Source organism: Haliotis rubra, unplaced genomic scaffold (genome assembly GCF_003918875.1).
Source record: "Haliotis rubra isolate DU_JTF1 unplaced genomic scaffold, ASM391887v1 Scf99, whole genome shotgun sequence".
In the NCBI taxonomy this organism is placed as follows: Eukaryota; Metazoa; Mollusca; class Gastropoda; order Lepetellida; family Haliotidae; genus Haliotis; species Haliotis rubra.
The window spans coordinates 1,455,166-1,469,446 of NW_025767734.1; the positions used below are offsets into that span (position 1 = coordinate 1,455,166).

General features: G+C 38.5%; 1 protein-coding gene across 3 annotated transcripts in view; it reads left to right on the forward strand.

The window, feature by feature from the left end:
• The first annotated feature begins 4,515 nt into the window (after positions 1-4,515).
• LOC124265691 (STE20-like serine/threonine-protein kinase) overlaps positions 4,516-14,281 on the forward strand; it is an 87,450-nt gene continuing 77,684 nt past the window's right edge. The window contains exons 1-6 of one of the 3 annotated variants that reach the window (XM_046700489.1): positions 4,516-4,633; positions 5,342-5,422; positions 7,001-7,123; positions 8,623-8,679; positions 9,783-9,803; positions 13,967-14,062. In XM_046700489.1, the coding sequence (XP_046556445.1) occupies positions 4,631-4,633; positions 5,342-5,422; positions 7,001-7,123; positions 8,623-8,679; positions 9,783-9,803; positions 13,967-14,062 (381 nt within the window). In that variant the 5' untranslated portion in view covers positions 4,516-4,630. The remainder of the gene's footprint in view (positions 4,634-5,341; positions 5,423-7,000; positions 7,124-8,622; positions 8,680-9,782; positions 9,804-13,966; positions 14,063-14,281) is intronic. The other 2 variants (XM_046700490.1, XM_046700491.1) reach the window with 2 other exon arrangements.

Consider the following 14,281-nt stretch of genomic DNA (forward strand, 5'->3'; position numbering starts at 1 on the left):
TTTTTTTTACGTGGCTCTTCTCCCTTCCTATCCATCCCCACCCCGCCAGATGGGACAGTTTTTTTATGAACCAAGGACAAGTATCTATATCGATCAAAGTTCAGTTTTTTAACCTGAAAACATTAAAATAATATATGTTCATGGCGTATACTCTTTCGCTGTGGCTGTCTTTTTTTTTTTTTTCATGAAACCCCATTCCTTAATCTCACCACCCACAGGGTGTGGTGGGGTAGCCCAGTGGTAACACCGAAGACCCGGGTTCGATTTCCCACATTGGTACAATGTGTGAAGCACCATGATATTGCTGGAATGTTGCTAAAAGTGTGGTAGAACGATACTCTCTCTCACTCACTCACTCACTCACTCACTCACTCACTCACTCACTCACTCACTCACTCACTCACTCACTCACTCACTCACTCACTCAAGAAGGTTCCAAGACACCTACATCGTAACTTCCTGTTTTTTCTTCCTGTTGAGTGTTTCAACACCAATGTTGTAAACAACCTTCAACATGTTCAAAGATCACTATTGAAAGGGAAGTAACTCTTGCCTTTGAATTCCAGATAAACACATATAACGTTTCTTCTTTTTCTTTTATCATATGGACCATATTTTAGATACCACTTATGTTTTTGTCTTCCTTGTATCCTTCCGCCAAATTATTTTAAAAAAATAACAGCAGTTAACAAGAAATTGTCTCACAGTGTGCTGGTTGAGGTGTCAGCCCCATGTCAATATGTCATCACAAGCCTCATTTCCTGATATTATCAGTGTGTGTGTGTGTAACCTATGTGAATATCCTTCTGTGCAGGTTGTATTAACTAACAGCACAATGTGTCACTAGATAAGATATTACTTCCTTGATCAATACAGTTAGTCACAGGCAACTTACAACAGTGGCTAGTTTTCCATGCAACTAAACTGAATTACATGGTATGAATACACAATGAGATTTAGAAACTGGTCAAATGTAACACGTTTCAGAGTACACTTTCTCAGTAAAGTACAGATTCTAGTACTTTTGTTGGGTTGAGACCCATCCGGGATGCCAACCTATTCTCTCAGTCAAGCACCTAATCGCCAGCGCCTTTAAGTCATTAAGTCTTACCCATTCAGCCACCATAGGGGTGGTGGGGTAGTCTAGTGGTCAAAGCGTTGGCTCGTCACGCCGAAGACCCAGGTTCGAATCCCCACATGGGTACAATGTGTGAAGCCAATTTCTGGTGTCCCCTGCCGTGATGTTGCTGGAATATTGCTAAAAGCGGCGTAAAACCAAACTCAGTCAGTCAGTCAGCCACCATGGCTTCCACAAATGGAAGACGGACAATAGTTCACGGACTTTAAGTGCTTGATGTGAGTGTGTGGGTTCAAATCCCGGATGGTACTCAACCCAACAACAGTACTAGAATCTGTATTTCACTGAGAAAGTGTAATCCCAAATATAACATGTGTTACGTTGTATTGCATGCTAGTAAGGCAGACCTTAAGATACTGATATGGCTGTTTTTCACCTGCAGTTAGTAACAAATACATATATCAAACTGATCAGAATAATAGACCACCTTCCCCTAAACATCCCTGGCTGTCTCAGTGGTAGGATCTGTACTCTGAATTAACCCGTGAAGATCCAGGTAACAATTGGTCTTCAGCAACCCATACTTGTCGTGAGAGATGACTAACAGGATCGGGTAGTCAGACATGGTTGACACTAGTGGTGGTCCGATTAATTCAAATAATTGAAGATTGGTCGCAGTGACTAAACGACCAAGCAATCGATCATGTTTTCTCATGATCGAACACAAACAATTCTGGAACACTTGTTTTCATAAACAATATTTTTCACAAGGTTGGTTTTGTCTGTTACATTTCATAAGCACTACAAGTTCGTTTCAAGTCATGATTGAATTTATCTTAAAGACGCCAAGAAATTTATGTTCCTGACATACTAGTCATCCTTTAAAGATGTGAAATTTGGCCAAAAAAAACAAAAGAACTATATGTTTTTCCTTATTTGTTTGTGCATTAACAAATTTCATTAATGGCGCTTACCAATTTTTTTTCAATGATTGATCGGTTGTAATAAACCAATCATCAATTATGAGATTTAAGCCAATTCCCAACACTAGTTGACACATGTCATCGTATCCCAATTGCAAAAATTGTTGGTCATGCTGTTGATCACTGGATTGTTTGGTCCAGACATGATTATTTACAAACTGCCCCATACAGCTGAAATATTGCTGAAATCGATGCTAAACAACAAACAAGACTGTGAGGTACGGCGACACCTACTTCTGTTATTCTAATCTAACATCTTCATCTATTGCAGCTGACTTTGGAGTATCAGCCAAAAACACCAAGACCATGCAGCGCCGAGACACCTTCATCGGAACTCCATACTGGTGAGCTACATACACTGCAGTCTAATTACTCCATCTTGCAAGAACCCTGTAGGAATTGTGTGTAGTAGAAGGCAACCAAATGGTTTGGTGGTCAGACTCAGTGACTTAATTCATAGTGTGTCATTGCATCCTAGGTCGATGTTTACAATATCAATCTCTAATTTTCTGGTCCAGATTTAGATTTAACATGTCGCCATCATACAGTTAGAATATTACTGAGTGTTTATGTGCATTTTATTATCACCACCACCAACAATAATAATAATAATCCATGTATGTAGCACTTGTTTTGTTTACTTCAGTTTTTCCTTTGGGTTGATTCGATACCTTAATTATTTACAGTGAGTGTTGTTACAGGGAGGGCCGCCTCCGTGGTGTAGTGGTTAGAGCGTCCGCCCGGAGAGCGGAAGGTTGCGGGTTCAATCCCCGACCACATCATACCAAAAGACGTTAAAATATGGTACTTGTTGGTCCCTGCCTGGCTCTGGGCATTAATGGGTACAACAAGGACTGGTCGCTCTCGGAGTCAGTATAATGTGTCTGAGTGGGTATTCATGCTTCAGTCGCGCATGGTATCTCAGTGGGCTAGCACTATAAAACCAGCTTCAGTCTGAGCTAGTACAAGCAGCCGCACATGCACATACACACGCATGCACGTTGTCATATGAGCGAAATATTCTCAAGCACGCCGTTAAACCCAATCTCACCACCTCATACCATGGGAGCTTCAGTTTTATTGTGTATGTTTGTACATGACCAACTCAAATTGGGTAATGAAGGTTTTTTTTGCGTGTTTTATTTTATAAAAGTATTTTCTGGAAACACACAGCTTATCTGGAGGTCTGAATTAGTCGTGTTACTGTGTGGAGAACAACAGGGTTGCAAACTGTCGCGGCTGTATTGTGTCACTTCCTGGTCTCCCCTGTAGGTCAGGCCTGTGTGTATGTTGATGCTTGGTGTAGTTAGCATAGGCACTTGTTTACAGGTGGATTGTTCAGCCTCATTCTAGTTCTGTAAAATGTCAAGTATGTGCTGTGTACATTCTGTTTGTTTTTTCTGTGCTGAATCAAAAGAAGATTAAAATGACAAATTCTAATGAAATGTATGCATACGGTAACATTTTACGGTGATATGTAGGATTTAAGTAGTACAATTGCTTTCATCATCACAAAAACCTGTTATCAGTAAGGTCACTGTTAAAAAGGACACACCTGGGGTTTTTTTATACTCGTGGATATTAATGAGAGATAGCATTCATTTGTCACACCAAAGTCCAAGTTTTACTTCTCCTAAGCATGACTGAAATACAGTATTATTGTCTTGGTTTCTATGATTTAAAAAAAAAATAATTTAGTGTGCAAACAGTCATCTGTGGATTACGCATTAGACACAAGTTGCTGCACATTTGTGTTTGTTTTGAATGTATTATTATAACTTTTTTTATCTTGCCTATCTTACAACTATAAGACACTGGTTAAATGGATGAGCAACTTTGTTACAATTATTGTTAAGCTCTGATTATCATGAACAGCATATGTTATGGACAGTGTTGTCTATCTATAGAACTTAGTGTGCAGGAAAGCAGTATACCTTTCATTTGTCAAAAAAGACTTGATTATATTAATTATGTAAACCTGACCATGTGTTCTTCCCACCCAGGATGGCCCCTGAAGTGATCCTGTGTGAAACCCTGAAAGACACACCATATGATTCCAAGGCTGACATCTGGTCACTGGGTAAGTAAATGTAAACACCAGTCCATGCAGCCTTGCAATTTAGCATTTGAAGTCCTGGGCCTAGATTTTCAAAGCTCTCTTAGCGCTAAGATAGTCGTAAGTTAATGCATATGTATGGCACTTACGGCTATCTTAGCTCTAAGAGAGCTTCGAAAATCTAGACCCTGGGTTTTATTCCCACATATTTTCAATGTGCTATGTCCATTCTGTGTGTCCCTGTCAAAAATTAATGGAATATCTATTGGGAATATCTATCTATCTTGCATGGGAATGTACCCATGCAAGTAAGTTTGTTTATCATTCCTGTCACCGGTTTGCCTTTTTCAGAACTTCTTATATACTCATTTACTGATTTGCCATTGTGACTGTTGCAGGTATCACTGCTATCGAGTTTGCGCAGATCGAGCCCCCAAACCATGAGATGCATCCGATGAGGGTCCTCATCAAGATACAGAAGTCCGACCCACCTCGGCTAGAAAAGCCGGGCAGATGGTAAATAAAGAAAACATCACCAGTCCCACTGTTATAACGATAGCCTTCCAGATTATGAACTTGATTGTCCCATTGAGAAGCCAGGATCCATATTTTGTGCCAGTTAATTTTGACTATTGTGTGCACTTGTACTATAGAAAAGCATGACGAGAGTCAAAACACTCTTCCTGTGCAAATGGTATATTGATATGATAGTTACGATATTGTTGGGATAGATTGATGAATACCTTTATCGTTATACAGGTAGTTATCTTTTTTTGCATTATTTAACATTAAGACAAAGGCCAGCATGTCTCCCATGTTCTGTATTTAGCAGATTGCTTTGATAATTTTACCTCTGAAGAGTTTTTTAATGTATCAATCTTTTGGGAATGAATAGGTACGCCTCTTTCATACAAGATGCATCAAGATGAATGGAAAGTTATTAACATATATTTAACTCATTGTTTGACTCATTGTTTTCTTCTGTATAGCTTAGAGGGGTGTTATATTGATGATGGGTTGACATCAGTGTTAGGTTGTGTTCAATGTATTGCAAGCCTTGGATAGTTGGTTGCATGGATAAGTGAGCTTTGTTACTTCACATTGATGCTTCAATAGGTCAGTACAACATTACTAGGTCACAGTGTTGCTGTTTCAGCTGGTAGTCAAAATAGTGTATTGCATGAGGAAGAGTGAGATATTACATGTCTTTAAATATGTTTTCAGGTCGAGAGTTTTAATGATTTTGTTGGGAGATGTCTTCAGAAATCACCAGGTCAGAGGCCCATCGCTGCAGACCTCTATAATGTAAGTCACAGCAATTTGGTAGAGACTCACACACGCGCTAATTCTTGGGGATGTCTATGGACATGGTGGTGGTTGTCCAAGCGGCATATGGTGCCGCAATAAACCCTTATGTTCTGTGCTCATTCCAAGCCTTAGATTTGAGCTTTGTTACTGCTGTGAGGGCGGTGGGTAGCCTAATGGTTCAAGTGTTGGCTCGCCATGCCAAAGACCAGGGTTCGAATCCCCACATGGGTACAATGTGTGAAGCCCATTTCTGGTGTCCCTAAAATGACGTTGCTGGAATATTGCTAAAAGCGGTAAACCAAACTCACTCAGTCAGTCAGTGTTGCTGTTGTGTTATCATCACTGCCACCAGCGTGCAAGTGTGTCATTATAAACTTATCAAACTTTTCCCTCGGTATCCATTTTACAGGTGTGTTTTGTATATAATGCTGAAATTTGCTGATTATAGTTCTTGGTTTGTCAGCCTGTGGTCATGATTTTCATAAACTTCTAACATCAAACTGACACTCCATGAAATAACTGGAATACTGTTTAGATCAGTGTTAATCCGAGCTCACTCGCCCCCTCGTAGTTTAATGCCATGTTTCACCAGTAAATAACCCATGAAGGTTCGGGTTAGAATATTGTCCTTCAGTAACCCAGGCTTGTCGTAAGAGGCTTACTAAAGGGATCGGGTGGTCAGGCTCACTGACTTGGTTGACATATGTCATCAGTTCCCAATTGTGCAGATAGATGCTCATGCTGTTGATCACTGAATTGTCTGGTCCAGACTCGATTATTTACAGACTACCACATGTAGATGGAATATGGCTGAGTGTGTACAGCATAACCAAACTCACTCACAGCCTAATGGTTCAAGTGTTGGCTCGTCATGCCAAAGACCAGGGTTCGAATCCCCACATGGGTACAATGTGTGAAGCCCATTTCTGGTGTCCCCAGCCGTGACGTTGCTGGAATATTGCTAAAAGCGGCGTAAAACCAAACTCACTCAGTCAGTCAGTGTTGCTGTTGTGTTATCATCACTGCCACCAGCGTGCAAGTGTGTCATTATAAACTTATCAAACTTTTCCCTCGGTATCCATTTTACAGGTGTGTTTTTGTATATAATGCTGAAATTTGCTGATTATAGTTCTTGGTTTGTCAGCCTGTGGTCATGATTTTCATAAACTTCTAACATCAAACTGACACTCCATGAAATAACTGGAATACTGTTTAGATCAGTGTTAATCCGAGCTCACTCGCCCCCTCGTAGTTTAATGCCATGTTTCACCAGTAAATAACCCATGAAGGTTCGGGTTAGAATATTGTCCTTCAGTAACCCAGGCTTGTCGTAAGAGGCGACTAAAGGGATCGGGTGGTCAGGCTCACTGACTTGGTTGACATATGTCATCAGTTCCCAATTGTGCAGATAGATGCTCATGCTGTTGATCACTGAATTGTCTGGTCCAGACTCGATTATTTACAGACTGCCACATGTAGATGGAATATGGCTGAGTGTGGCGTACAACTAAACTCACTCACTCACTCACTCACCAGTAAGGATAGGATAGATTCTTAAACTGCTTATGATTTCAGCACCCCTTTATAAGGAACTACACGGACAAGAAGCCTATTTTGGACCTCATCCTTGAGGCCAAGGCTGATGTTATTGAGACTGTCACAGATCTATCAGAAGAGGAAGATATCAAGGAAATCAAGGTAAGGGAGACAACTCTATGTGTTCTTATTTTTCTTGCCTGATTGAAAAATGGGATTCTTGTTTCTTGTTTGTAAGATGGTCTAACATTGTTTCTTGTACAGATATTTGTTTGAGAATGCTGTTATCATTGTTATGAATGTTTATTGTCAAATGTAAGATGTTGGTATTAACACCTGCATGTCAGACTTTCTCACGTTATTGTTGTTTGTGACAAAGACAAGGATGCTTAAGCTTCAGCAACCAACACAGTGATGTAAAAGTTAAATAACCCAACAGCTTACTCTCATACTCCCAGTCCAGTCAGGGGCAACAGTTTTTGTAATGTTTCAAAATAAATCAAATTCAAATCACGGAAGTTACCATACTTGTAATAGATTTATTTAGAATTCAGTGAAAAGAAACATATTAAGTTCACTCAAATGAACATTTTGTTTGGCAGATGAAATTTAAAAGGCACAGGGTTTTTTTCAAACCATTATAGTACCTGATTCTAAGCTTTACCTGTTAGGTATTTCAAGCTATGATCAATGCATATCCCCACATACTAACACTATCAGTGAAAGATGTTGACAACTCAACAGTCCTGTTGAATCTAAATGCCCCACGGTTTATACATACTTTCAAGAAAGGAACATATAGACACCATATAGCATGCTCAACTAACATAGTTGTTTGATTGACTCTATGTTTGATTATTTGTTTATTTTAATAACCCTGATATATATTTTCCACAAGAAAGATACTACCCAGTAGGTTATGCATTGTTATATCCAGTGTTTGAAATGAGGAGTGGCAATTCAACTGGCCAATGGAATTTAACAGGTAATGGGACACCTTGACATAATAAGTGATAAAGAAGGAACAGTGGGAACATCATATGATGTTGGGGTATAATGGGCCTTGGAGCATGCTAACATACAGTATTTTATCATTTTCAGTGGTAGAAGTCACTATGATAATATCAAGTACCTGATACTTATTCATAACTCTGTGGGTTGGGTATATGATTGTCCTGATAAATCAACCAACACCACAGACAACTTAAGACAGAATTGTGTAGCTTGGGAAGACATAATATTCAAAATTTGGGTCCAATTGAGATTCAGACTGTTTTTTCCCCTTCAAAGTTCTGTACCAATGAGGCTGAAAATTCCTGGGCAGAAATTCAGTATATAATTAATAGTTTCTTCATGTTGAGGTGTACAGCATTACACTTTATAAGTTTAAGGAAAATGTATAGTATAAATTTATACTATTTTAGAATGATAAATAAGAACATTATCACTGTCTTTTGATTTGATTAAGTAGTTAAAGAACAAGAAACAGTAACTTTGGGTATCCTTCATTTGAAACAGGAGATTCAGCTGAAGTAAATATTCATCTTGGGCAATAATTCCTAGATATGACTGAAACCGTGTCAGGTGATTTGGGGCCCTCTGATTTCCAACACTGAATATCTCTGGTGAGGTATATGACGACTCTTTCTGTATATCCCCAGTTAAACTTATCCAAAGATGAGGGTGCTGTTGAGGACATATTGGAGGAGGAAGCCCAGGTATTCTGGTGTTGCCATGGCAATGTGGATTATTTTATTGTGATTTTAACCTCTCTTGTGTGTTTTGAGTTGCTTGTCTCAACCTCCCTCCTTACATAGCATCCAGGAGCCCTTTGTTTCAACAACACTGTGTAATGGAATAACATAATCTTAAGCTTTAACGATAGTGTTTTAAATTGTTTTAGCCCAGACCAAGTTAATTCCATTTGACTCATTTTTATGGTCAGTATGCTTATTTCATGTTAATATCAGATATCTCTTTAAACAGTAATGATCATGGTCGTGAATTATTTTACCATGAGAATATTTTCAGCAAAATTATCTGAAATACAAGTCGATTTGGTCGGGCTAGAATGTAAACACTTTTGAAATCCTACAAACACAGTTTTGTACAGTGGTGTGTGTTAAAAAGTGGGAAGTATTTTGTCTTTAACTTTGATTTTGTGTCCTGTAACTCAGTGCGGAAGGAGAATAAAGGACACCTAAGCCAATGCTTTTTTTTAAGGTTCTTTGATGAATGTCTTTTGAGAGATAAATCTAAAGGGAAATAATCACAGTGCATGTTTCTGGGGTTGCAAAGAGTGGTACAAACAGTGAGGCTAATGTATGTTTTGTGAAAATCAGTTAGTATCGGATTTGATCAGTAAGGAAAACTTGCAGTGTGGTACAGCAATTTCTGAAATCTCTTTATTGACTTGTGTGTAGAAAATGTTGTTATTCCTTTACTTTTCCTTTCTCCTTTGTCATTTGTAAATGCTCACATTCATCTTTTCATTTGCACTGACTGTTTGTTACATATTGTTCTGTTTTATCATTGGAACCAACCACTCATTTGACATGTGGCTGAAACAAGGGAGATAATCCAGATGTTCACTATTCTCCCCCTTTAACTTGTGTTTGAATTTCTGTTTAAATGTATATGACATCAAATCTTTTTCAACAAAAAATAACTGATTGTCTGATTATGTATTGTTCCTTCACTCAACAAAATTTTGTCACAAGTTTACCTTTGATTGTTGTTTATATGTGGATTCATGAAATAATGTATGTTTATCAGTAACAAAAATGACCCCCTTTTCTTATTGCTTTCTTGCACCTGTAAGGACAAAGCTTTGATTATGCAGGTAAATGTATGTTGTAAAGTGTCCTGTTCTTTAGTATCTACTCACAGACACCTTAATGTGGGTTCTGTGTTCTCGTGGTTCTGCTCATTCTTGCTCCCCACACCTATTAATGACCAATATGGCGATTATGGATTTCGGAGGTCACCAGCATTCTATGCTGGTCCTATGAGACAAGAAAAGGGATCATGTAGTCAGGCTTGGTGACTCAGTGACAGTTTTTGAAGTAGTTTGAGTATATGATTTGTATGTATTACTTAATATTATTTAAGTGAAATTATCTTCAGAGGAATATATTGGCTCATCCCCCAGCATGATATGAAGCCCATTGCTGGAATATTGCTAAAAGCAGCAGCATAAAACCATACTCACTCACTCACTCACTCACTCACTCACTCACTCACTCACTCACTCACTCACTCACTCACTCACTCACTCACTATCTGAAAATGATTGATACTAATAATAACATTTTCCCCTCATTTATTAGTCAAGTAATATGTATTTCAGAATAGTAAGATTTGTTACTCAAAGTCAGGATATATTTTGGGCAAGAGATCAATAAGGTTTTGGCACTGAGCTATAATATTTTTGTATGTACAAGCAGAGATGCCAACCCTTACGCTTTGGCCGTAATTATTACGATTTTGACCATTAAATTACGCCATTACACTTAATGTGCGAAAATTACGCTTTTCTACTCGTTTTAAGAAAATCAATAAAGTGGAAAAAATTTCACAGGGAAGTGTTTCGTAACGCACCGGTACAGGGGTTCAGAAATGGTCTTACTCTTAGCATCGCGCTCATTCCAATTAACTTGTAAGGAATTAAAGTATTTTGTGTAACATGACCAACAATTTTCGATGTATAGAGCTTCATAATGATTGGTCACATGTATTTCTGTCTAGAATATTTCCTATTCATGTGAATAAACCTTCTTACAGGTAATTTTTATAAAGTTATCACCTTTCACTTAGTTTTTTTTTTAAGTATTACACTTTTTAGGTCCAAATTACACTTTTTGACCTCCAGTATTACACTTAGGCCCAAAATAGGGTTGGCATCTCTGTACAAGGCTTTGTCAGGAGACTTCCTTGTTAGTAGAGACTGCCCTAACTGTATTCCTATGGAGATGCCTAGTTGGAATAGGTCCCCATCAATCAATGCTGGTCACATATGGATCAGGTGGTCAGACTTGTACCTGGATGGCATAAATCGTTGTCCAATATATCAGTCATTGGATTATGTGGTCCAGATTATTTATTATTACTGTCATACGACTAACCTGTAATTACTGCTGGGAACAGCATTAAGCAAAACAAAGAGTACATAACTATGTACATATTTCTAGTGTTGTACGTCAGTAGTAGCTCTAACTTACATTCTCTTACTCGTCTGTTGATGTTAATTTCTGTAGTTGCCTTCTTAACAGTTTTAGTCATTTGTCTGCAGATTGTGTGCTAATTTTATTGTGTAACAGTTTTAGTTATAGATTCACAGTTAGAGGATGTTTAACACTAGAATTGTAGTTAACTGTTCAGCTTTCCTATTTGTTCTGTCTGGGTAGACAATCTTCATGAGCTGGATTTGAAGATGACAGGTACTGAACAGATGGTTATGAGTTCTGTGGTATGCTGGTGTTAAACCCAAATCACTCACTTGCCATTTGCTTAGATTGATGTTCATGGTGTCAATCCAACTCGATTCGAATCCCCACATGGGTATGCACACAGCTGAGATGTTGTCTGTGATGGGAACAATGGGCATGAAACACTCTCCCACCCTGCAGTTGTGTGATGGAGATCACTACAGATATGCTAGGGCAGGATTGGTCCACCACCATACACATCAACTGAAAATGAGGCTTACCGTCTTAGCAGCCTATGTTAGACAACGGCATGACTGTTACTCAGGGGGCAGTGGGGTAGCCTAATGGTTGAAGTGTTGGCTCATCGCTCCAAAGACCCGGGTTTCGATTCCCCACATGGGTACAAGTGTAAAGCCCATTTCAGGCATGCCCTGCCGTGATATTGCTGGAATATTGCTAAGAGCGGCGTAAAACCATACTCATTCACTCACTCTGTTGGTCAGGCTCCCTGCCCTTGTTGATTTTACATCTTCCTGTTCCTGTGGAAATTGCTTATAATATCAGTCACGTGTTTGTCTGGTCCAAACTTGATAATTTCCTAGGATTATTGTGCAGCACTGACCAAACAACTGTTGCAATGTGTGACCTGAATGTTTGTCATCATATCCAGTAACACATGCTATCTATCAGCCTGATTGACACTGAGCACTTACAGGCCACTCTTATATTGCTGACTAAGGATTGAAACAGTTATAGCAGTATAAACCCATTTATTGCGCAAAGTGATGCTGTATCCAAGATCTTTTTGATTTGATACTCAGAGTATGAAATAATTTTGCTCAAAATATGGCTTATTTCAGAAAATATGTTCTATATTTGTTATGATAATGGATTGAAAGGCAGTATAAACGATACTTTCAATAACAGTATGTTATCATTCATCGGTAAAATTCTGTTACATTTTACTTGAGATTGTTATAGATTTGGTTGTTGTTTATTGAAAATATTCCTCTTTAACTTTGGACCCTTTATCAACAGGTGATTGTCCTGTTTTCTGGTGTTATTAACACTATTTGTGTGAAATTGTTCTTTGTGATAGATCTTTGTCATCCCTGCCCCTTATTGTGTTCCATATTTCCACATAATGACATGACACTATACCACCAAGAAAAGCTAACAACCACATGATTCTTTCATTAACTTTGGCTAATCTGTCATTGAAGAATCGGACTGTCATTCACTGTTTTGGTAACATAGAAAGTCACCAATATGAGATGTGAAGTTGATCTGATTGTATTTATGTAATCACTATCATAATCATAATCATTATAATGAGACATATCAATCAGATTAATCAGAAATGATGTATGTTCATAAAATGATTTGGAATATGTGGACAGGTAGAATATAGATCAGTCTTGTGAAAACACCCAAACAACTGTTGTAAACTGATTATTTGGTGGATACTTGTCTCCACTGATTAGATTTGTTTTTTCTGACATTATCCCTGAGGCCAAATAAAAAAAATGTTGTGGTTCCGATTACACCTCTTTAAAATTTAGGGGAGGTAGGTAGGATTTTAAAAAAAACAACATTTTTTTAGAAGTAAAGTACAAACTAATAACACATTCATCAATGTGTAATTGTTTATTCAATCAAGCTTGCAGCCATCCTGTCGGCTTTCTCTATCAGAATGACCAATGTCCGTGATGCTGGAAAAAAATGATGGTATCTGAAAGCTTATTTTATTCATACTGCTTAAAAAAATAGGGTCGGCACCAGAATTGAAGGGTCGGTCAGGTAATTGGAACCACAACATTTTTTTTTTAGGCCTGACACCAGCAGTACAACACAGACTTGAATACACAACTCTCTTCTACAATACATTTCCTTGGTCAAGGGGGATTCTAGGTTAGAGCTGGTCAGCAGCACCCTATGCTGGTCATGAAAGGTGTCTAAGTGGTCAGGCTCTGTCATTTGGTTGATGGCGTTAATAGTTGTTTGCGATGAATCACTGGATTGTCTTGTCCAGACTTGATTATATACAGACCTCTTTCATATAGCTGAAATATTGCTTAGCTGGCTCTGAACAGCAATTGGCTACCCCAAATAGTGTTAATATTTAAGTATGCCTACAAAAAAGCTTCACATTTTATGGTATTCCTTCAAAATTACGCTGTGTGGTTTTCGCTTTTCAGTGTATGACATGGGTTACAAAATTTTGATGATCAGCTATATAGATTGCTTTACTCTATGGCATTATTTGAGTTGTGCTAAAGGTTCCTGAAGGGCTTATATATGGCCGCATTTTGTTAGCTCTTTGGCTCATCACCACTTTGTAATAGAGCATCTGAATGTGTGCTGTAATTCCTGTGAGGAGTATTCAAGTCTGTGATATACTGACAAGAGTGTCTATATTTCTATGAGCATTGTTTTGCAAATTGTAAAAATTGCCACAGTGCTCTATTCCAACCTTTTAAAGTCTCTGTCACCTTTTGAATGACTTCCATGTGCTTGATACCTTGGCTGAACTGTCAGGTAGCATGGTATGAACACTAACTCCGGTTGTCTGTTACAGAGGCATATGAGCGATGACTCACAGTCCATCGACCTGGACAACATCTCCAGCTACAGTGGAGAAACCGACAAGCATGATGACAAGGATCGGGATAAGGTAATGTTCAGCTACAGGATGATCTCCACGAGTAGGTGTGTTTTTAAACATAAGGACCAGTGTGCTCACTGTGTAGATCCGCAGGTCTCTTGTTTTGAATTCAGTGAGAGAACCTCCAGGATCCCTGTTAAATTTCATCATTGCAATCCATACATGGTTATCAGGATCCGAGAATGCCAAGTGTCACATGGTACAAGCCATTGAATGTGAATTAGAATC